This window comes from Podarcis gaigeae (genome assembly GCF_964106915.1).
Source record: "Podarcis gaigeae genome assembly, chromosome: 2".
NCBI lineage: Eukaryota > Metazoa > Chordata > Lepidosauria > Squamata > Lacertidae > Podarcis > Podarcis gaigeae.
The window spans coordinates 35,732,360-35,757,965 of NC_139679.1; the positions used below are offsets into that span (position 1 = coordinate 35,732,360).

The 25,606-nt window shown below is 41.6% G+C and overlaps 1 protein-coding gene across 1 annotated transcript in view; it reads right to left on the reverse strand.

The window, feature by feature from the left end:
• Positions 1 to 5,258: 5,258 nt before the first annotated feature.
• Positions 5,259 to 25,606, reverse strand: part of GRB2 (growth factor receptor bound protein 2) — a 54,354-nt gene continuing 34,006 nt past the window's right edge. Inside the window, exons 3-6 of the mRNA XM_083726076.1 lie at positions 14,342 to 14,439; positions 10,522 to 10,644; positions 8,383 to 8,551; positions 5,259 to 7,473 (exon numbers count right to left, since the gene is read on the reverse strand). Coding sequence (XP_083582202.1) covers positions 7,288 to 7,473; positions 8,383 to 8,551; positions 10,522 to 10,644; positions 14,342 to 14,439 — 576 coding nt within the window. The 3' untranslated portion in view covers positions 5,259 to 7,287. The remainder of the gene's footprint in view (positions 7,474 to 8,382; positions 8,552 to 10,521; positions 10,645 to 14,341; positions 14,440 to 25,606) is intronic.

Genomic DNA, 25,606 nt, shown 5'->3' on the forward strand with positions numbered 1-25,606 from the left:
GAGGCATAATTTGTAGGCGTGATGTAAATGGCACATAATAAACGTGAAACTGCATTACTTTTGCCGTGATGGGTGTTAATTAGTGGTAATATTTGTTGCTGCTAGCACATTTGCAAAGCTAAACAAGGTCTGGTGTGGTTTCAAATTGCATGGGGGACCGTTTGTTGAAATTCCTGCATTGCAGGGGATTGGACTAGATGACTCCCAGCCAGGGTCCTTTTCAACTCTACAAGTCGTATGAGCCTAGGATTCTATGAGTGGGTAGCTTACAGTACATAGGCACCTGTTGAACCTGACATCTCAGGTTGCCTATCCCTAACTCCAAGCCTGTACTTGGGGAGAACTGTTACACTCCCGTCAAGCAAAATATGAAAAATCAACTTCTAGTTTCTTAAAGAACTAATACTGCGCTTTAACAGAGGCCTAAAACATGACCCAATACTCCTATAACTCCTTCTCAACCCCGCAACCCGAAAAAGCCTGCCCTTGAACTTACCACCTCCTAAAAGAGGCAGTAGCATTTGAACTAATGATAAACAGAAAGCTTAAAACAGACTGTACATTTATGCAAGATTAAGGCAGGCTGCAGATTACCTTTCACAAGACCAACTCCTAAATCTCACCTGTATCATTTTACATGTACTCTTTTGTGTGGACCAAAGTGACATCATTAAAAAGTGATTGCTTCTACAAAAAGGGGGTCCAATCACTCAAAATGTGTGGTGAAACAAAATCCATCCTGCTCACCAATGTTACAACATAAGTGATGGTTTGGCAGTTATACTATGCCAAACGGTACTATTACCTGTTCTCTTGTGGAGCTCTATATTCTTACCGCTTTGTATGAAGAATTATGCAAATGAAAATTATCTTCTACGCTAGCAGTTCCCAAACATTTTGAGTCATGGAGCACTTTCCAGGAGAGAAATTCATCATGGAGCACAATCGTCACCCTTATGCCAAAGGCACGTATTTAATTATTTTTATTTCCAATCTCTCCGTGGAGCACTTGGAGATGCTTTGTGGAGCACCAAGAAGAAGAAGAAGAGTTTGGATTTGATATCCCGCTTTATCACTACCCAAAGGAGTCTCAAAGCGGCTAACATTCTCCTTTTCCCTCCTCCCCCACAACAAACACTCTGTGTAGTGAGTGGGGCTGAGAGACTTCAGAGAAGTGTGACTAGCCCAAGGTCACCCAGCAGCTGCATGTGGCGGAGCGGAGACGCGAACCCGGTTCTCCAGATTATGAGTCTACCACTCTTAACCACTACACCACACTGGCTCTCACCAAGTGCTCCCCAGAGCATAGTTGGGAACTGCTGCTCTACAGACAGTGGTGAAACTGCATGCTCCAGCACCTGGAGTGGAGAGCAGGCAGGGGCGTGGTTGGCACGCCGCTGGGGGGCATGGTGTGTGTTCCGGGGGCGTGGCACGTCGTCTGCAGGGGCGTGATGTGCGTCCTGGGGGCGTGGCACACTGCCTGTGGGGGCATGGCGCCCAGCACAGTGGGGGTGCATTGCGCATGTCCGGGGGCACCCACGACGGTACACTTTCCCCCGATGGTGCTGGAGACAGTGCGTCCCCCCCCCATTCCTCTGCCAGTGTCTACACACACAGCCTTATACAGAAATAGGACTCCTGTGATCATCTGTATGTTTAGCTCCAGCCAGTGATCAGAGATGAGGGCAGCTGAGGTTCCAACAACTTTAGAAAGGCCGCAAGTTATCCATCCATGAGCTGGTGCATCATCCATTCTCTAGTGTAGCCACCCTTGTGTCACACAGAAAGAGTGCTTTAAAGGTAAGGTGTGGTGTGTCCCATGCCTCAGAAGTTCCACAACTCAGGTGCCACCACTGAGATTGCTGCATCTTTTTTTGCCACCCACCTAACCTTAGAAGGCAGGAGCACCTAGAGAAGGGCTTCCAAACACCTTAATAGGCAAGTTTGTGTGAAAGATTTCTAGGGTGGATCTAGACACAAGTTAAAAACGCTGTAAGTCAGAAATTATATTGTTACAACGAAAAAAAAGAAAAAAAGCCTATGTAAAAATCAATATAAACTCCTTTTTGCTCTCTGGTGCTATCTGGTATTATAACACATTCAAAACGTATTATTGTGACAAATATAGCTGAGTCCCTAATATTTTTAGTATGGCAATCAACAAATCCAAGTTTACCCAGTACGGTGACCCATCAATTTATTGTCACATGAATTTTGGACCTTAGGCAGCCACAGATTTCATGCATTCTAACTGAAAATATTTGCCTGTTTTATAAGCGTCACTTGCAGCACCCCCACAAAAAAATACTTAGCATCCCTATTAATCTGTAATTTGGTGAAGTATTTATACTACTTATAAAGTTGGTTCACAATTTTGTTTATGCAGTGGTTGCTGCTTTAGAGGCAAATATCCATCAAGGAGAGCAATTTGAAAGTACCAATCCCTTCTCTAAATGGAGACAAAAAGATAAAATGCAAAGGTTTTAATTTGTTCAGTAGTTATGCCGAGTGGTATCGTAGTCCTTTCCCCTAATCCTCAACCCCAACCAGCATGGCCAGTGGTGATACCACCATGAGGACAAATTCCCCTATTTCTGCCCCTACATCCTCTCCCATTTTCAGTGGCTTGTGCATTGTGAAAAACAACTTTGTGTTTAAAAATTCGTGATGCAGTAGTTAGTTGAGGTCCCTGCGGAACAGCAGCAGCATTTTTTACCTCCTAGTTATGTCAGTTTTCTATATGCCAATGTCATATTTTCCCAGAGCTCGCTAGATAGACATGTCCCCAGATACAGTAAATGCTGTGGGTGGGGAGACTGCATATGGAAAAGTATAAAAAGGAACTAAAATGGAGTGTCAGCAATTTTGAACTGCAAAATGAGGAAGGTCTTATTCCCAGAGGTTATTTCTTAAACACAGTATCTAAACAGGCATCAAATTGCATTTTAAATGCATAGCCCACGCAGGAAAGGTTAGCACTCTGAGGGAACCTGGGTGTTTTAATACTGGATAAGGATATATAGCAAGTTTGTTGCTGTGGTTACTCGTTGGCTAAATTTAGAGCTTTTGAAGCGGAGGCTAACCGACAGAAAAAATTTAAAATTTGAGCCATATGTCTTCTGATGGCTGATGGTTTGCCAGCAATCAGCACAGCAGGCAAGTATGTACATTTTCTTTCTTAAATAAAAGCTTGGATAGAATGTGACATCTAGAGAAATTGTATTTGCCTCAAAAAGGAGTTTTGAATGCAAAATTGAGCACCATTTACGAACGGAACAGAGGCAAAGATTACATCAGTAATTGGCGGGGGCGGGGGGAAGAGACAGGAAAAATGTGGTCAGACCATTTTTCTCTCTTCATCTGAGATCTTCTTCCACCTTAGTGAACTTAAGTGGTCAATAGCTCTGCTGGCTTTGGGGCAAATGTCCCCTGCAAAATTTCCTGAAGTTTTTTTGTTTGTTTTTTAAAGACTGAAGCACAATACTAATTCTATCTACTCAGAAGTAGGTCTTGTTGAATTCAATGGCACCTACGCTCAGGTAAGTGGGGTTAAGATTGCAGCCTAAATCAGAATACTTCTAAAAATAAACATTCCAAACTCAGTTTTGCAACACCAGCTTAAGTAGTCCAGGCTGTAACTCATACACACTATGCCTAGTTTGAGAGGATGCAGATCCACATTATAATGAAATAACTAATGAAATAACTAATGGAAGTATCATGCAAACAAGAAAAGAAAAGCCACCGGGGCAGAACACTGCTATCAGGATTTTTTTTACAGTCAGCAAAATGTATGAAAAGTCTCCAAACAAAAAAGTGCAAAAATGATTTAAGACCCATACTGCCAAAGAACTTTTAACTTTTAACCCATGGTCATGCAATTTACAGGGAAAAAGCAGCCCCCAGGCAGTGGGATAGAACAGAATACTGTGTTGTACTTTGAAGACTTACAAGGAGGCAATACCGACATTGTTCAAGCCTAGCCACTTTCTCCCCAACATGGCTCTTTGTGGCACATCCAGACTTCTGCTTGTCTGGCTGCGTTTCCCTGGAAAAACCCGATCTTTTAAGGTTTTCCATGGATTGACATTTGCTCCGATTCAGCACCAAGAGCGGGTTTTCCCAGGGGAAATAGAAAAACGCTCAACCCCATGTCTAGAAAGTACAGGACAAGCAGAAAACCGCTCAGACAAGCAGAAGTGTGGACCAGCCCTTAGGCAGGATGGTCTCGGTTCTGATAAAATGGATCAACTCCATGCAGACAGCAGAACTGCCAAGTGCCCTCTTTCCAAAAGCAGCCCTCCCAGCTTATGCACCCAAGTTATGCAAATACTAACGGAATTCCAGAATCAGCCTTTGACAGAGCAACTGTTCCAAATGAGAGCAAGAAGACTGCAGTACCAAGTGCCTAAGCACCAACACGAGTCCAAAAACCATGGCCTTACGAGATAAGTGTTTTACGTATTATTTTGTTACCAATGTTAGTCAGAAGTTCATGTGAATATGTTGGAGAAAATCTGGTTTGCTTTTAGCCTATAGGAAATTTCAAATGGTGCACTGTCAAATTCTGAGTTCTTTCAGCTTGGCCCAGTCCAGGGGCAGTCTTGGCTGTCAGGGTTTCTCTGGCAGATTTTCGAACTAAACATTAAATGTTAAAATATTTGGCTGAATATAGTATTAAAAAAATTGCACCAGATGGTGAGTCAGAAAGTGTGCGGGCACATTTGGAGTGGGAGGGTTTGTGGTGCCCACCAGCTGAAACCATTATAAACAGAATACACATAGGCTCTGCAACTTGCATGTCTATGATACAGCATCCTTCTCCTTTCCCCGTGCCCTATCTCAGTCTGAAGAATCTCACCTCAACCTCTTTAATACCTTCCCATCCATTATGACATATCAGCCCAGGATACAGTCTGAAAGTGTTACACGTGACCGTTTCTTCAGTAAGTGATGTGAGATTTAAGGTCCGTGCTGTATGGTTCAAGGGAAGTATTGTGTTATTTTATGTTTCGTTTGTGGTGGATATTGAGCTTTTAGCTGTCACCAACCTTTGACCTCTAGTGTAACAGAAATCTATGCTGAACAGGTGAGATTTTGGGTGGGTAGCAAATTATCTGAAGATGCAGAACCTTCCGTGGATCACTTTTTCAGGGTGCAATCCTAACCCCACTTACCTGCAGGTGTAGAGATGGTTAGGAGAACTGCAGCCCTAAACTAGCTGATGGTTCATTAAATGAACAGAAAAGACACTGATATTCAAGTGAAGAATTTGTTGTATATTTATTATTCACAGTTAATTACTAACTACCAAATGCTGCTGCTGAGTTAAAGGATTAAGTACATAGGCCTTTTTTTATTTAAACACTGATTTTTTTTTAATATATATATACACACAAGACATTATGTCTGCAAGGCTGCATGATATACACCGATTCCAAAATAAGAAAACAATCAAATGGTCCAAGTGTAGAATGCCATAGATTCCTTTTCCAATCATTTTAGAAAGAAGAAAGTATGGGGGAGAGGGAAAGAAAAAGTCAGCTAGCAAGGAATGGGTGAGAAATCAATACGCTACAGGGTAGCTTTTTCTTTCATCTGCTGGGAGAAATGGAAGTGTAAGGCAGAGTCCATCTCAGGAATAACACACTTGTAACACTTAGTATAAAAAGGCACCTGCCAACACAGGAATTTTCCCCATTTGGGCGGAAAAGAAGATATCTGTGGTAGCTTTGGGATCTCTTGTTGGGATGAAAGTTTCAGCCATGTGGCTCAGCAAAAGGAAATAAGGTGTGTATTGGCACAAAGAGCTCTGCAGGTTGCTCTTCCCTCTCCAGGTCCATTCATAAAGCTATGAATGGCTTTAGTGAATCTTATCTGGGGACGCAAGATTGAAATACAACCCCCAACAGCCTGCTGTAAGTTGGAAGAAACACAACTCCTCCAACTATGTAACACTGGCATGTGGAGACAGGGAAAATCTGAAGCATGAAGATACCAGATTCCCCTTTTTGAGAACAAGTCAACGACTCTAATCGAGACCCAGTCTCTCTCATATATATATATATAGTATGTGTGTTTATAAAGGGGAACTGAACTGCTTATCACTAAGCATCATCTTTAATTATATACTTGGAAAGCACCCAATGTGTAATTAAGCACAATTTCTTGATGCCTCCCTGTAATATTTTTTTGGGGGAAATGACAGTTTCACAGGACATCCCAGAATATTCAGTCTCCACCACATGGCAGCGTCATACAACATGCCACATTCTTCATAATGGTGCAATCTCTCTTTTCTCTCAAGGGCCCCTGGCTGCAGGTCCTAGCCCTGCCTCTTGTAGAACACTTTTATGTCTTTTCCCACCTGGTAATAAAGAATATCAGGTGCTTATACACATTTTAAAGCTCCATCTGGTTTATGGAAGGCTTCGTATTTAATAATAAAGCTACATCCCTCCCATTCAACCCCTTAAATATTTACATAAAAGCAGGGGGGGGAAATCTGAAAGCTCTGGACTGTCCTTTTAACTTAAAAAAGAATAAGGAAATGAGGGAAAGGCACTAATGGAAAAATAGAAGAATGTGCTCAACCACACACTTAAACAAATTTTAAAAGCTGTCATGGTTAATGAGAGCATGATCTAGCTGTAGCAGAGAATTTGTCACGACAGCCTGCAACCTGTGGTGGTAAAAGCCCCACCTTCTTCCCTTTGCTCTGAAGCAGCTGGGTTTTCAGATGGGAGGGTATGTAGGCGGAATTAAGACCCTATCTTACCCAGGCAAAATACTGAAGGCAAAAGTAAAGTTGGCATATGGCATGTGTGTGTTTTGCTTTTAAACTGGGTAGTGGATTTGGTTCCTTTCTCGGTCCCTTCATGAAGGCCGTTTGCATAAGTAGCAAACACCAGCAGAGCTTCTCCCTCTTATCTTCCTTGAGTGGCATGGCATGGACTTCATATAGCATTAAAACTTCATGCACTGATGAACTGGTGTGTCAGCGTTGGGGGAGAAAGGACAAGCGAACGAAAGGGGCCACCCGGAAGTAACCGAAGAAATCTGTTAATATCTATTTAATTTAAAAGGTAAGTTTTGGCGCACAAGTTGGACCCTTCTCCTGTCCCCTCCCCACAAAGTTCCATACTGAGTGGGGGGAATAAAGTGTTCCCTCTCCGGCAGAGAGGTGACTCAGATTTATGGCCTGATGACTGGAGATCACTGGCTGCACTTAGATTCTGAATGTGTACTGTTTCTCCTGTTTCCTTAAATAATCTTTAATAATTTGCTCTAGATGTTCCGGTTCACTGGGGTCACGTAGTTGCGTGGAAACATGCCTGTTTGGTCGTGGCAGGCTCCCTTCCACCAGTTGGGATCAGAATTGTCAAGGACCCGGATAAAGTCTCCACGGCGAAAGCCCAGCTCACCTTCCTCTTGAGGGTCAAAATCAAAGAGAGCCTGAACATATGTGGGTTGCTGCAGACCAAAGAAAAGAAGGGTGAGTTATTAATTGCTCTACACATTTCCAATTTTCATTTTCTGCTAAAGGTGAGCCAGTTCTGGATCCAGTCCTGCCTAGATGCAGTTGCTCACCCCTAGGGTAAAGCTACCAATTTGGCTTCTACTGATTTTTAAAAATAGAGTACACCATATAAAATTAATATACACTTCCGTTAATGCAAAAACTGTTTTGTTTTTCTTGAGTCCTGTTTTTTGCCTACCAATGAACCGGCATTGAAAGGGTACATTACTCACTAAAGAATCAGGTAAAAAGTCTGGCAGGTGTTGCCAAATCTGCATTGTCACTGGAGGACCAAGAAAAGTCTGTGGCATGCAGGGCCTTTCACTAGTTAAGCTTAATGGACTAACCATGAACCTTCATTGGCAGAGGGTCTAGCTAGTAGTGTTACCCATGTACTGACAAGCTTGAGATGAGACTCCTGCAGGAGTAGCCAATGTGAAATGCAACCCCCGTGTGGTATCCTTAGCCACGAAAGAAAGGCACTGTAGTAACAAATATTATAAACCGGCAACCTCATACCCGGCCTTGCTCAGGAATTCTAATAAACCAAAGTATCAGCGCAGTTTTGAAAAGTGGAGTCCGCCCTCTTGATTCAGAATGGTGCCCATTTGTATCCCAAAGGAGGTGAAAACTTGCTCCTTGATCTCAGGAACCACTGTGCAAAATTTGCTTACAATGTCTTAAGAGGTGGCTAAATACACAGTGGACAAAGAATGCTCCAAAATATATAGCAGGTATTAGAATTGTGCTTATACTACAAACTGTAAAACCCCCTAAAACACAGATTTGCGCAAGGTTATTATTGAATAATATAGAACATTTGAAGATGGAAATGAGGCAGAATTCCACTCATGCTCCTTTACCTGAGGCACCTGCTCAATGTCTCGAAGAAATATCTGCTGATTCCTGGAGACAGAGGTCGATCTGTGATAGTCTACCAACTCATTCAGAGAATTGAACTTTACCACCCAGAGGAAATACTTGCCAGCCCCATCTCGAAGCACCTTGAAGTGCTGCACATCATTTCCAAATCTAAATAGAAAGAGAAGAACATGGCCAGGCTTTTATTTATTCTTCTAATGTGTATGCCAATGCATGACAGGTACCATTGTCTGCTAATGTTGCTAAAGCAAACATTTGCACGTACACAGGCTAACAGTCGAGCATTAGTCTCAGACAAGGCATGAGTCCAAGGAAAGGACTCAGTTCCTTGGAGATGTTTGGACTGCTTCAGAATCCCAAGACAGACTGGGTCAGAGGTGGTCCAAGGTGAAGCAGTCTAGCTCCAAGGCTCTGGAATCTGGGGAGGGTTCTTAATAACCTCGCTTAAGCCTTCCATAAATGGTAAACTCCAGGCAGAGAATAGGAGAGGAGGCAGAAGAGGAAGGGTGCCTGTAAGTGACAGATCTAGCTTCAAGCAGGGAATGGCTTTACCAGGACTTTCCACTTATTTCCAATCTATATCCTTTTGATATAGGATACCAAAAGAAAACTTTGCACTTTCTGTGGCCTTGGTGCAAACTGAGCAGTTTTTTTTAAAGAAAAGACTTTAAATATTGTTTTTCATTTGTAACTCCCTAACCCCTGCATCTATCCTTCTGAAATTTTGCAGGGAACGTATCTGGGGGCATTTCTACATTGTATATTATCCATCATATTCATCCAAACGCAAGCACACCAAACCCTTAACAAAAATTTAACACTTTAAAGGCATTTCACATAGGAAAGCCTTGCAGCTATGCCTGAAATTTGGCAGGCTTTATCGCCCTCAGAAGTGGCCACTATGCCTGCAAATAATTCTGCTCAATAATAACTACAGGTTATAGGCGTTTGTTGCTTTCACGCTAATAGTCAATGGGAATGACATCTGAGGCGTCAGATAATGAGGTGTGTTAGTCATTTTCCTTTGACATGAAGTGAGGCACAATGTTAATTCATGCCAGCAAGACAGGTACTGAGTATTTTCTCTCTCTCTAAGCTAACAGGACCTATTGTTGGTTCTAGGCAAATATGGATTTCAGTGATTCTTGAACGATAGGTGGCAGTACTGTGCTATGAGAAGTCAGCATGTGTCACTGATTACCACTGCTAATAAATACATGTGCTGGTTTTATAGTAAAAGTGTAATAAACTATTAGAATGAACCTTCTATTAATATCTTGGTTTGATTATTCCCAACAGGTTTTCATTTGTACCAAAGCTGATCTATTACAATGTAGGAGAAGAAGACTGAAAGAAACACTTGAGGACTATTCACAGAGTCAAGAACAAAAACACCAAACTTCTACATACTTGGATAGTCAAGAAAGCCTCCCCTTTACAATATGAGACTATCTGGGAGACTGCATGGTAGCATTTGGAAGGGCAAAGCTATGCAGAAGGACTCAGCAAGGTACACGTGGTTTTCTATTTGTACAGTATCAATTCATGTAGCTAGAGTTTAATAATTATTTTTATTTGATTTAAAGGAAACAACAGAACCTATTTACAAAAGGCAATTAGCGCCAATGTGGCAACAGCACCTTATTTGGAAACATGCAAGTTGCTGAAGGATACCTTCAGAGATGAGAGATTCGGGTGATAAATCAATGAACACAAAGACCCTTAAAAAGTGTAGAATGTTGGAGTTAACAGTGATTTCCCTAGGGTATTATGAAGGATTCTATATATTTGAAAAGCATTTTACAACTTTACTAGCCCTAATTGCAAAATGCCTGAGATTTGAGAAGGAAAGCACTAAAAAGCAAGATGGGCAGGGGTGGAGGGAGAGACGAGAAAGCAGGACAACCAATAAGCGTCCCCATATATCACTTGCAGACAAGTGGTGGCCTACTTTTTAAAAAAACCATAGTCAAGTTACTGCACCAACATTTCCAAGTTTTGTAGTCAGGGAAACAAGGACTAGATTTTATGGCAGAAGTAGGAATAATTCAAATAGGCTTATTTCACCTGCAGTTTAAGTGCAGAACGTGTTTATCAACCAACTATAATGCAACACTTACTTGACGGAGAGAGAAAAGTCCCCGGGAGCACTCTCACTCTCTCTTATGAGGAAGGCACCATCATGTCTCTGTTTGCCCAACATCTCCTCAGCTTTTGCTCGGGGGATCTTCCCAAAAAACCACCTGTGCAAACACAGTTGAAAATTAAGCATAATTCAAACTCCAAAAAGGCAAGTTTGGATATGTTCATAGCTGGGAAGTAATCTGACAGGCATAATCAATTGAACTGTTCCACGAGGCTGCACTTAAATAATGTTTTTAAAAAGTAATTTAAAAGATTGAAGTGATATAAAAGTGGGGATTCCATAAATAACATCAAGTTCCAGTAAGTAATAGATACCACTTCATTTTTTAAAAAAGTCAATTTCCTCAACATCTCTTGATTTAGAAGTTTTTGCCATTTCCAAGGCTTTTAACCACTGCATTATAGGAACAGAGGCAAGAGAATTTGGCTGAAACAATGAGATTCAGGATTAACAAGCTATAGATTCTTAAGGAACTTCTCCCGTCCTTTAAAATTATTTGTAGTGATTTAATTTCTTTACTTCAGATTCCCGACAGCAAGCATTCCCATTAAAATAAACCACACACACTCTACTCCTAGCAAAACCAGAATAGTGACTATTAGGGCAGATAGGATTTTGCACCATTTTGCAACTCTGTTTTATGGATGCCCACTGTAGTGGCTACCTTGGAAAGCTTTGTTTTGCATATACTGAATCTAAGCCCCATGATTAACGGCATTTGGGGGAACATGGTTTAAGTTTACAAGTGCCTTAAGGGCTATTCACATTGAAAACCATTTTGGAAGGTAGATCACACAAACCCATCTCAAACACTTAGAGACAATGTGGTATAGTGGCTAAAGGAGACTCTGCTACAAGTAAGGAAGTTTGAAATCAGAAAGGTTTGCCTCCATCATGAAGTCATTACTTGGATTTAGGCAAGCCTCTTTCTCAGCCTCAGTTCCCTGCCCCCCAAATGCAATATGGAGGATAATACTGACTTTACAGAATTGTAAGGATTACTAGATAGTGCACGTTAAGTGCCTCAAACACTAGAAAGCACTTCACAAATGTTGCATTAATGCCTCTCTGTGCTTTCCATTGCAAGATCTGTCAATAACTTAAACATTTGTCACTGATACTTCTTAGTAGTTAGAAAAATCTGGCTCTTGCCAGAAGCAATGGGAAACACACAAGGTTGGTGGATTGATTATGTCATGAGAGCTGCATCTGTTCATCTTCTGATTCCAATTTCACATGTCAGATATAGTATTGGAATTGCCACAAAACCGACTTTGGTTTTATATTGGGGCTGTGTTATATGGCCTATTCTTCCAGAACTAGACAGAACTTTTCTGTAAGCATAGTAGTGATTCATACAAAAGAAGCATGATCTGTAAGTTTACATTATGTGCAGATCTCTGCATGCATTCTAGACTGCCTGCATTGTCGGGTTTGGTCAGAAAACTACATCCCAAACTGTTAGCAACTTCTACAAGAAAACAAAAGCCGAGGTGCACTTGCAGGTCTGCGGGTCATGGCCAGTGTCTTAGGAAGGTTTCATTTCTCCCTTTCCATGTATGTACACGTTGCCCTGGGTTTCTGCCTCAGAAACTCAGCAACCACAATTTTTGCCTCTGAAAATGTTTGCGGCCAGTCACCATGGAGCCATGTTATTGAGAGCTCAATTTGTTTCACATTCACATGTGAAACGTATCAATAGAATGTAATTGAAGCATGCTTCCTTATTACAGCAGTCAACCAATTCAAAACCAAACACTGCTGTTTAATAAAGGACAAAGTAACCTGCACTGATTGTGTAATGTGTTCAACTTCTTTTAACAGGGCAACTCTCTTTGCCAACTTTTAATGCCTAAAGGCTATTCCTCCTGATAACCAGAGCTATCCTGAGGTAAGGTGTTGGGGATCTGTAGCCCTTAAAAATATCAAGAGGCAATTGTTATAGATAACCATAAGAGGGGAAAACACAACTTCCAAAACAGAATAAATCCAGCAGCAGCTTAACACCAAGGTGGAATCTACACACATATAAAAACACAGTGAAAATGGTTTTTTAAACTGTCGCTATCTAGTGACACATTTGTATAATGCACTTTACAACATATTTAAAACGTTCTATTTGCAGCTGTGTAGCTGAGTCCCAAGATAAAATGAATGACGTTAAAACAAGTTTTTTTTAAAAAAAAGCAACCCAAAAATAAAACACTCAAATATTTTAAGATTAAAAGCAAGGGCAAATAAGGTCTTCACCTAGTGCCAATAGGAATACCAAAAAGGTGCCCAGTGAGCCTTTACAGAAAAGGCATTCTACAACTGGAGCACCAGCAGTGAAAAGGGCCTTAGAATATGACCCTAAAGTCTTGTTAGTTAGCAAAACTATGTGACCATGTGAATTCCTAGAGAGGAGTTTGCAGTCGCTTCACTCTTTTCCAGTTCTTTTTATTGATGCCCAATGCTGAGCTAAGCCAAGGTTTGGTGAAGCATGTTGTCCAAACTGGGACTCGTGGTTAAGCTCTCTTGCTCACCAACCACAAGTTGTAGCCAAGATTTATTCTTGCTTGTTTGCTTCCTACATTTGTGAAATATCATTCAGTGTCTCAAAGGGACACCTGTACTAAAGTTTTGGAAAACATAAAAAAGTTCAAATCCAACCAATTAACTGCTTGAAACAGTGATGAGTAATAGAGTAAAATTCTTTAATTGGCTGGCAGCCTTAGAATGACCCTATATTGAAATTAAGCCTAAGTAACTATGACTAGATTTGCACAAAGTCCTCTCCTATTAACCTTGCCCCTGTTTAGATTGTAAGCTCTTTAGGACAGGTTTTTGCTATCTCTCTTCAAGAAGGCAGCAAGTGAGAAAGTAGAAATGAGTGGAAAGGTCTGCATGGAAAGGACGACTAGAAGAATTAGAAGTATTTGTTGAGATGGAGCAAAACTGGAAAACTATAAGCAGCAAAACCTGAGAATGAATGGCAAAGGTGGGTTTCAAAATTAGATTTCAACTGGAATTATTGTTTAGTGAAAGGGTTTCAGGGCTGAGATTTTACAAAGAATACTGTGTAAGTTTCTCGGCACAGGCCTTGTGCTGCTGGCAACAGAATGTGTATACACAATTTAGTGAACAGGAACTTGTCTTCATTACATATCCTCAGTATTGAGACCATGTAGTACTTAATATAGTGAACGATTGCCCGATATCAATGGAAAGAAAGAACTAAACATTTAATAAGCTGTCAGCGGTAATATTTTACAGGAAATACTGACTAGTAAGGACCACACATCTAGTATAGAATATACAAAGATTTTTAGTAGGTTCACCAAGAAAAAGAGTCTTTTTGGTGACGGGGAAAACAGGCAGAAAATAATTTTACACTAATGAAGTGTGTACCATTCGCAAAGGTTTCCTTTTGAACAGTTAAAGCCTGCCCATTACTACAGCAGAATCAAATGTTATGTTGGGTGAAGCCTGTCTAGTTCAAACTGCAACAAAAGCCAACAACCTGGGCTTTACTGTTGATTTTGCAAGACTCACAGTGAGTGTACTGAGTGGGAATGCAGTTCACATGATCCACTTTGTTGCTGCCAATGTCAACAACCGGCACTACAACCCCTGCATTGATGGCATCCCTGCCATCCAAAATATGGTCAGAGGATTGATGGCTCTCGTGGGAATGAAAAAGTTTTCCAGAGATATACTTCCTGCATTGACAACTACCAGAACTGCAAGTGAACTTAGGCAGAATTTGGCTCTAAGCATAATGTCACATACAGAAGTCATGGTACTTTACTTACGGATGTGGTTTCATTTCAATATAATTTTTGGGAATGAAGCCATCTTTGCCATTGAGTTCCGCCTTGTACCAATTTTGATCACATTCTTCGTTCAAAACCTGGGAGAGCAGGGATTAAAGAAACACAAAATTACATTTCAGGATAGCATGATGTTGATGCTCTAATTTAAGCCTACTTTATGAAAAGCCAGATAGTTTCAAAGCACTCTTACCCTACTCCAGTAGCTGAAAAGTAAATTATACCAAGTCAAACTACATTCTGTAGACATTTCAAAGTCAAGCCATATTCTGACACTCGCTATGAAATATGGAATTACTTGTGTTATGGAGAGCATGTGTTTTGTCCCCTAGGAGGACCAGGCACTGGTATGTCAGCTACATCCAATGCTAAGCTCTATTACCTTTAAAAATCCTTCACATGATCTACATAAAGCTATTTTATAGCCTATTACAGCCATTGTTGAATTGTACTGTGTACTTCAAATCTGAAAGCCTATAACTGGTTTCTTTTTAAATTTACCCTTCAATCAGCTTTGTATTTGATCCCCTTCTCCTATTAAGATTGTCTTAAGAGCTCTTTCAAGTCTTAAAGCCGCTCACACTTCTGCTTTTCATTGGGGGGTCTGTATCATCCAAAAAGGAACATGGGCATTTCCGCAGATGAAGCAGAACTCCACACACATTTGTGGCCCTCATCTCACCCCCATGAAGCCAGAGAAGTCCAACCTTGACTCTATACCTGTGGCAAGCTCTTCCCAAATCAATGTACTCCAGCTGAAGAGAAAGTGACATCAAATTAAGATGCTTTGTTTATTAGCTAATTTGCTTCCATGGAGTAAGAAACACAATATATTTCTATGAAAATTTAAAGAGGGCCTTTTTATTGAACAGCCACATAGTAAGAGTAGCGATGAACACAGATAGTAAACAATTAAGACATAAACACTAAATACAACTTCACAGGGCCCAATTCTAAAGTCCGCTTAATATGCTCATTTTAAATCTGGTAAGTTTAGCTGATTGCAGTAATTTATTAATGATTTCAGACCTCCTGTTAACATTCACATGGTATAGCAAACACTGGTGTCCACACATGCCATTCTCTATACCATTTCTCACACAGAGATATAAAATGCAATAAAGCTTCCCTATATAAAAATGCACTGCATCAGCAGAAATTTGGAAGCCAAAATTTTCATCAATCTAGGAAGAGAACTTCCTAGACGTGACACTAGACGTGAAGTGAAAATTCCTGCAGAGCTGAAAGCCAAGTCAGTAATTAATCTAACCAAATTGATGGGAAGTAAAGCAACTGTTTCTTTTATGCTAGAACATTTGTGCTTGAGAGGAAGGATATTTTTAGCAGCTACACATGAACCAAGACTGCTATGCAAGGGCCTTAAGTCTGTATCTAGCCTCCTATTACAGTAATAGTAAAGGAGTTCTGGACTGCAGCCTGTCAGATTCCTAGTTTGATAAGAGAACTCTTATCAATTCACCCCCAGCTGTCTCCATGGAAACAGAAAAGACAGCTTTTTCTGCAATAGCTTGAAAAATGACAAGAGGTTCTCAGGCCAAACTAGACAATGGCCCAATTTCCACAACACATTAAATCACAGTTTTAAATTAATCATGGTTCCATGTAAAAAAGCACTGTGCCGGTGCACCCTACTAAAGGGTTCTGGGGGTACTCTTCCCCTGTTCCTGCATAACCAAGTGGTGGCTTGTTCTTCCAATCAACCTTTTTGCTGCAAAGACCACCAAAACCTCCAAAGCATAATATATTTTCTGCATTGCCCAGGTTCACCATAGTGAGATCATCTGATTAAATGTGTTATCATTCAGATAGCATCAAAAACACACTAATTCTGTTAATTTTAGGCCCAAAGGCTTTTATTATGTAGTGTTGTTCATGTGTGAACATGAAGGCTGGCAACATCAACCCCGATCCCCGCCGTGTGGGAACCCCTTGCAGACCTCCACAGTACCTGGAGACAGACAGGTTGTGCATCCATAGCAACAACCAGAGGAGGACTGACTGCTGGGAGGAGCACAGAGAGAAGAAATGCCATGGTGCATCTGCAGCAGCACAACTGGATGCCTTCATCTGCTCCAGCTGCAACAAAACATGTTGCTCCCCTATTGGTCTCTACAGCCATAGCAAGCACTATAACCTTTCAACAAATAGTTTGACTTCACCTCCAAAGAAGCACTCCTCTATTGTCTCCTGAGACAGACGGGTGTGAACAGATAATATTTTTCCTACATGGAAGACAACCTGCGCGGAAATATTACCAATGCTGAAAATATTTAGGGAATCTCAAAGCTGCCTCTGAAACATCACAATAACGTTAAATGGTGTACACTATATTCTGTCAGTAGTTTCTCTACTTCATTAACGATCAGAGTAAATGGTTTGCTGGGACTGAGCTAGACAAAAAGCTGAAATGCACAGAATATCCTTGCTTACACTACAGAACTTGAGAATGTATTAGGGGATAGTAACAGAGAATAAATTTACAATTAAGTATTTAGCTATCACCCCTTGGGGAAAATCAGAACCAGGCATTTAGCTTCTGACTACTTCTCTTTAGAGTCATGCATTGTCCTGGATATTACAAACCAAACCAAAAAGCCATTCGCTGTTTCATTTCTGTCTGTTCCTTTCACTCACATGTGCCACTTTATTAATCTTTTAGTGCAGCCAGTCGTTCTTTTAAGCAGCTCAGCCCTCATCATAGATGCATGCTAACTCCCATGAGCTTCCACCCCAAAAGAAAAAAAAAATTCTTAAAAAGAGGAAGCAGAACATTCTAAGAGACAAAGAGCTGCGTTTACTGCGAGTGCAGTGAGCAGTCTGAGAGCACCAGCCTCTTCTAACTAGCTACAGCACTCAGGATGTTATCAAGGAAACAGAAGACTGAACATCCTTCCTTATTTGCAGCTCAATCTACATTTAACAGTGAAACTGAGGAATACAGCATTTATTCAGGGAACATACATATCAGTCCATACTTAGGTACATCCTAGTAATATATATACAGCAGCTCCCCATTTCCAATTCTGAATGTCTGCTCAGGGCCCAAACTTGCAACTAAGCTACAGCTTAGTAAGTACATACAGTACTATATTTTTGAGTTATTTACCATGGGTAGTTTTTCCTTACTCTTCAAATTACCCTTGTTATATCCTGGTATATTCCTGTTTCCTCCTACCTCTGAGCACCCTTTAGCAGCAAACTGCCGCTACTTATACAGTGCAACCTCGGGTTAAGAACTTAATTCGTTCCGGAGGTCCGTTCTTAACCTGAAACTGTTCTTAACCTGAAGCACCACTTTAGCTAATGGGGCCTCCTGCTGCCACTGCTGCGCAATTTCTGTTCTCATCCTGAAGCAAAGTTCTTAACCCGAGGTACTATTTCTAGGTTAGCAGAGTCTGTAACCTGAAGCGTCTGTAACCTGAAGTGTCTGTAACCCGAGGTACCACTGTATTAAAAACCCAACAGCCTCCCTTTTGTTTACATCAACCTCAAATGTGTGCACAAGCTTCCAGTCTATTTTGTAAAAATCTCAAGAACTTTCTCATGACACGAAATTAGGCCAGAGGTGGTCTAAATTTAATCGAAACCTAACTTGTGCTTACATTGGTATCTGCTAAAGCATTCCAAGTGTCAGAGTGAGAGGTTTAAAGCAGAAGTGTTAGCCCCTCTCCTTTTCACCTGGGTGACTGGCCTGGCACCTCTTCTTGTTCACCTCAATCTCTTCCTGCTGCTCTACCTAAGTTCCTGGTGGGAAAATAAACAGAACATGCCAGGCCGCTGTGATTGTCAATTGTTTGGTTGCTAGAAACTTAAGGAAGTCTGCAGCAGGGATGTACAAAGCTGGTGCTTTCCCCCCAGGCAGCTGAGTTACAGACCACATAAATTCATTATAATGTAGAATGGCACAGTCCCTTCCTAAACCAAGGTGATGTGGTCCCCCGGCCCTGCAGTCATTTGAACATGCTTCTATTATGCTTTCAACGAAATATAGTGAGAGCTGGACCATAAAGAAGGCTGATCGCTGAAGAATTGATGCTTTTGAATTATGGTGCTGGAGGAGACTCTTGAGAGTCCCATGGACTGCAAGAAGATCAAACCTATCCATTCTTAAGGAAATCAGCCCTGAGTCTTCACTGGAAGGACAGATCCTGAAGCTGAGGCTTCAATACTTTGGCCACCTCATGAGAAGAGAAGACTCCCTGGAAAAGACCCTGATGTTGGGAAAGATTGAGGGCACAAGGAGAAGGGGACGACAGAGGATGAGATGGTTGGACAGTGTTCTCGAAGCTACCAGCATAAGTTTGACCAAACTGTGGGAGGCAGTGGAAGACAGGAGTGCCTGGCGTGCTCTGGTCCATGGGGTCACGGAGAGTCGGACACGACTAAACAACTAAACAACAACAACGCAATATAAGTGTTAGCCATGCATTACAGACGGACCCAACTAGAACATACGGATAAATACAGGTATTAAGAAGCTCATCAGTTTCTATTATCTTTAAAGTTCCTAGCATTCCCAGGTTTGGTAGTCTGAATGACTTCTTCCCCTTCCTTTCCTACTAGAATTACTATCATAGTATTGCATTAGGGGGATTACCACTTCTGCTCAACATTAATGAGGTTGAGAATTCTCAGCAAAAACACCGTGCACTTAAAACCAAGATACCATCACCACACTCAGCTTCCTGTAACCAAATCAGGAACTGACACTGATCAAATAACTAAGAATGTGATAATGGGACTAATGTAGCTCTATCTACCTTCTCGGCACCTTCAGAACTCTTAGGTGGGGTTGGGAACTGGACCTGGCCAATACTTGCCTTCCCCACCAGTATGGGTCAACTTTTATTGGGGTGGGGAGCACCATGGTTGAGGATTTATAGAAGCTGTATTTAGTGGACACATGTAGAAAAGAGTAAAGAGCTACATTAACTGACATCATGTGGCACCTTCAAAGGGGCGAGCTGCAACTGCTGATCAGCTGATACAGTGAAACTCTATGAAGAAGGTGTGCTGTCAATGCTAATCAGTTGAGAACGAAGCTTCAAAAGGTGCTTGTTTGGCTCTTTTGGAGCTGTGTTCTGCCTCACACCCAGTGTCACATATTCTGGGACCCGGGCCAAGACTAATTAGGCCCACAGGCCAGAAGTTCCCCACCCCTGCTCTTAGGCATTTGTCTTTTCCATATGCTTTGGCACATCTTTTGAAATTGGTCATGCCAATATAAGTGACTTTGATCTGAATAGTCTTTCAGATGACATTGATGATAATCTTCTTTGCACAACCACGTGAAGAGCTTGTTTATCCATCGACTAATTTATGTGTTCTTTCTATATCCATGCCTCTTTCCAGCCATTTTCCCCTTAATGTCACCAAGCAACTACCAAAGACAATTCATACTTTGCCACTAAATGCAGCTTCTGTAAACCCTCAAACATGGCTCTAAAGAGCCATTGCTCAAGAGGCATGGGACTATATTGCTGACCTAGTTTTAACTGTGAAACAAAACTGTATGAAGTAAATAACTCTTTGGTGATGAAAATAACATACATGTAACGCTTCAAAGACATGCATGCGGAAAAAAACTACTGATGCTACTGTTTTCTCCTTTGATTTTTTTTTAAAGACATGGGTGGCAAATCCACAAGCAAGAGCAAACTCACCAAGCCATTTTAAATGGACCACCAAACCGACTGATACCTTCTGAAAGGCATCTCTTCCTGACCTTGCAAAAAGCTCTTCTTCCTGTTGTGTGCTGATGTGCTAGTGCACAAAAAAGGAAATAACACATTTGCAAGGAAAGGAAGAAGGAAGTATCTTCCTCCCTACTGCAACACTGCAATGGAGAGTTACAATAATCCAGCGAGTTACAATAATCCAGTCTGGAGGTGACAGTCGCGTGGATCACAGTGGCTAGGTCAGGGCGAGAGAGGTAAGGAGCCAACTGCTTAGCTTGGCGGAGCTGGAAAAATGCCACCTTTGTTGTAGCTGCAATCTGCACCTCCATGGAAAGGGAGGTGTCGAAGATTACACCCAAACTCTTAACGGACGGTGCTGGCACTAATTGCGCCCCGCAAGAGATGGGAGTTGCCCCCCCAATCCCATATCATCCCGTCCCAGCCACAGGACCTCTGTCTTCGAAGGATTTAGCTTCAACCGGCTCCCACGTAACCATCCAGCCACAGCTTCCAAACATCTGGTCAGTGTGTCTGGGGCCGAATCAGGATGGCCATCCATCAACAGATAGAGTTGGGTGTCATCTCCATACTGATGGCAACCCAGCCCAAAACTCCGGACAAGCTGGGCGAGGGGGCGCATAAAGATGTTGAAAAGCATTGGGGAGAGTATCGCACCCTGAGGTACTCCACACACCAAGGAGTGGCGCGATGACTATTCCCCCCCAAGCGCCACCCTCTGTCCCCGACCAGAGAGAAACAAGCGCAGCCATTGAAGGACTGTGCCCTGGATCCCCACGTCGGCAAGGCGGTAGTCCAGAAGTTTGTGATCGACCATGTCGAAAGCTGCTGACAGATCTAGAAGAATCAGCAGCCCCGACCCACCTTGATCCAGCTGTCTACGAAGATCATCTGTTAGGGCAACCAGAGCCGTCTCGGTCCCATGACCAGTGCGGAAGCCGGACTGGAATGGATCCAGAGCCGATGTTTCATCCAGAAACCCACCAAGCTGTTCAGCAACCGCTCTCTCAATCACCTTACCCAGAAACGGAAGATTCGAAACCGGGCGGTAATTGGATAGATCTAAAGGATCTAATGATGTTTTCTTTAAGAGCGGGTGCACCACTGCCTCCTTCAGTTCCCCTGGGAATGTCCCTGTGCCAAGGGACAAATTGATGATATCCCCCAGGAGGGCCCGCACCTCGTCTGGACACGCTCTAATCTGCCAAGACGGGCACAGGTCGAGAGGACAGGTGGTGGGCTTTCCAGCTCGGAGGAGTCTGTCCACATCGGCTGGGGATATACGGTTGAAGTGGTCCAATACTGGACCCGAGGACAGTCGAGGGGAGGTGGAGACGCTCCTTCAGGTATGCTGGGCCGAAACCAGTAATAAAAAGAGTATGCTCAAGCTTCCTCCCTACTCTTCAAAAATCAGGACACATACTTGAGCTCAAAAATTTTGGCTTACATAGTCTTATGGTTTAGAAAGCGGTATAAAATGCTCCATTGGAACTGCATTAACAGAATATTCCAACAGATACCCAACATCGCTCAATATGAGGTTTGTCCATATTAACTGTTAGATTTCTTTTAGCTAACACAACTTACAAAGGACGTAAGAAAGAGCTTACCAAAAAAGGGAGGCTGGCTTACCAGTCTGTATTTTGAAAAAGCAAGCGTACCCTAATTTTGTTATTTCCAGCTATCACTATTTTCACAGCTATTGAAGAAGGGGTTAAAGCAAGGAGTTCTCTCTAAACCTAGAACACTTAACGGAATGAGATGAGAATAATACGATTACCATAATCTACCTCACACATATACAGCTGGGGTCTTGCCTAATCACTCCATTCCAAGACAACTGGAGAAGCTTGACAGGGATAACAGGCCAATTTCCGAGAATAATCAGCTTTTCAAGGTTTACTGCCCCCCACCCGACCCGCAAAAGCAAGTAAACATGTTTTGCCAGCTCCTTGGTCAAAAAGGCAATCTGCAACAGCGTGCATTGTCTGACATTAAACTAGGAGGACCCACTGACACTGATAAATCTTACAATGTTTATACAACAGAAATTTACATTTCTTCTTGGCCGAATATCATATCATATATTTCAATGCAGACTTTCCTTCCGGAAATCAAGCAGAAATGGTATTCATTACAAGTGACTGGCTGCTACACTCAACCCTAAGCTTGCATCCAAGCACAAAATCATGCCATATGGTCATCAACAAAGATCAAGTATGCCATGGAATTGCAGCTCAAGGAAAAGAGTCTAAACACTGCTTTATGTAAATCCTTTTTTTCAGAGGTTTGCTATACTGTAGCTAAACAAGAGGACAGAGAATTTGGGGGGGGGGCAAGGGGGCATGGGGTTCTTATATGTAGTGAAAAGATGGCCGAACTATGTCTGGCATAGTTTATTTAACAAACAGCAAAGCCAACAAGGAAGAATTCATGAACGTGATTAATCTGTTACTTTTCCAAAGGGACAGACGAAGACCTAAATTTTATTGCAAATCCACCTGCACAACTGGATCAGTACAGAAGGCCAAGATACTCACCATGTGTAAGTTTTGTCTCTTCCCATGTTATTACATGAAGAGCAGCTGCAATGAGATTTCTACATATAGCCATATAAAGTAGGATCTCACTTATGTTGCAGGTATAAAAGTCTGTGGCACACAAAATTAACTACCTGCCTATACTCCAGCACTAAGAAAAGAAGAAAAATGTAAACTAAGCTTTTTCTTTGTTTAAAAGAGCAATGCTATCTGTGTTCTGATTAACATTAATTTTCATTGTTTACTAATTGACTTGTCACACAAATATCAGTGAGTAACTTGGGCCTATCTATTTAAATGGGCCTACTCTGAGTAGGACTTGGTTGGAGAAAACATTTATTATTTTTTTTGTTCTGTTTTTGTGTGTGTTGATTTTGTTGCCCCACAGGGAAGTAAGTGGCGTAATATTGTTTCTATTTTCTTCAATGTTACTCCTAAGAAAAGTTGTCTTAAACTACATTAAAACTATATTGCCATCATTTTGCAACCCAGTAGAAGACTCAGAGCTGTGGTTCACGCAATCTAAATATGAATCCTAATATTAGATGCTATAAAATCATATTAAATAAAGGACCATGCATATAGAAGCAAATCAGACCACAAGTAAGAGAAGATTACATATACCCACTTTACCAAAGTGTAGAATTTGCATATCCACTTCTAATCGAAGTTCATTACTGTATTTTAAAATAATTGTTGCTAAAGCCCACCAATGCTTTAGTCTGTTAACTGCATTACTGCATCTCAGCTTCTTCACTTTTTCTCTGACCTTCTCCAGCTACCTCTTCCACCACATGGACAACACCAAGCCAACAATTAACTGGGGATGTAAACAAATCAGAGAAGTTCATTTCTTGCTCAAGGGCTTAAACAAATGGGACTGATGGCTATCCACAACACTGCAGCAAAGGAGGCTTTCAAAGCAGCCAGCGAAATGCATGTGAAATGTAGGTCAACATCAGCACTAGCCCATTTTCAGCCAAGGACAGGCTGCATTCTGTTTTGAGATTTGTGGCTCATCATAACATGCAGAGGCGCTTTACATCTATAATGGACAACAAGATGGACACAGTAAGATTTTTTTTAATTCCCTCAAGAAATGGAAGGAAGGATGATGGGTAGCTGAATAAATTGTTCCAAAAGTATGACAAAAACAAGGATACAACTTAAAGAGATTTATAGTAAACAGCTATGTCCAGAGCAAGCAATTTCTATCACAAGACTCCTTCTTTGCCCACAAAGCCCTTGTTCATATTATCTCTACAACAATTATGGTACATCAGTTGATTAAAAGGATGGTCACAAGTAATATGATTTTGTATGCCCCCTCAAAGGAGTTTCTTTATTACAATTTTATCATTGCATCTTTATGTCCATGCTATCCAGCTTCCTAGAACTTACAGTTCTACTTACTTTTAAGGACCACCTCCTTCTATTCAGAGTCACTGAGTACTCCTATGTGGAAATTGCTTGATGCGGCAAACTACTTCCGATGTACTAACATAAAATGCAGTGAGGCTCCCACTGTGAAGCTCTGTCATGCTGCAGGCCAATACAGGGGACATGGAACAGCTGACACTTGAGGGAGGCTGCCATGGGGAGGCTGCATTATGAAAGGCATTCAGGACTGGGAAAGTGTTTTGGGGGGTGGTTATGGAAAATCAGAACAAGCCCCTCTCAACGCCAGCAGTGCTTTTACAATGAGAACCATCTGACAAGCAGAACTGGCCTTACCAAGAGGAAAACGCAAGACTCCGTTTCCATTTATTTAGAAATGCTATTTGGGATATGATCCATCAAAAGGCTGCAGGAGAAAAAGCACACAGGTATGGGAAGAAGAGAGTGGGAGTGAGAAAAGGAAATGGTGCTTTAACAGCTCCAGACATGGCCAGGTTGCAAAGGAACTGTCTAAGAACATATGCAGACCTCTAGATTTACAGTTCTAGGCAAATTTACCAAACTCTTCCTCTAAGCACCAGAGAACACAGTGTATATGGTTCCCATGTGGTTCCCCACATGGGAGTGAGAAAAGGAAATGGTGCTTTAACAGCTCCAGACATGGCCAGGTTGCAAAGGAACTGTCTAAGAACATATGCAGACCTCTAGATTTACAGTTCTAGACAAATTTACCAAACTCTTCCTCTAAGCACCAGAGAACACCGTGTATATGGTTCCCATGTGGTTCCCCAACCAGGAAGCTTAAAGTGTCAGTCCTGCAGCAGTCCTGTGTGTGTTCAGGCCATTTTCTGGGCAACCATCTTAATTTTATGCTGGGCATCTGTGCTGTGCAATCCACTTTATAACTTGCCTTCATTCTATTATGATATAAGGTGAGAAGCATGACAGCCAGTCAAACTTTATAAAAGCTCATATAGAAACTTTTCACAAGAGACGTTATAGAGATAGAAAGTTGACCAAGTTGCTGGCGTGATTTCTTACACTCTTGAAAAAGTGTCAAGCCAAGAAACTTTCCTCGTATAGGATTTTTTTTTAACCCTACTTTTTAAAAAAGCATATATTTATGAACCTTCTATCATTCTGGTATACCACAGTGCTTTTCCTTCCAAAGTTGGTAAGAAATAATTTAGCATTCTTCAAATGTTATGAATTTTTATTCATATGTTATGAATGTTTCAAAGTAAAGTCTTGTTATACATGTGCTAATGCCAAAAAGCAACCCAGATTTTTTACTAACACGACATTCCTAGCTGGTGCATGGCAGCTCACAGGAACTGCCTGAAGAACGAATGCCTCAAAAGTAGCTCCCTGGTGACTTATGTCTGGGCTGCAATAACTCAAGCTACAGAAAGAATTTAATAACTAACGCAATCAAGTTTGACACGATAATAGCTAAGATTCACTGTCTATTTTGCCCATATTATAGGTGCATTCCCAATTTCACTATAATGGGAAGAACACAAAGAATTTATTCCAAAGTTGTCCAACAGATTTGTATTACTACAGATGGCGCAGAAGCTTCTAATACTACT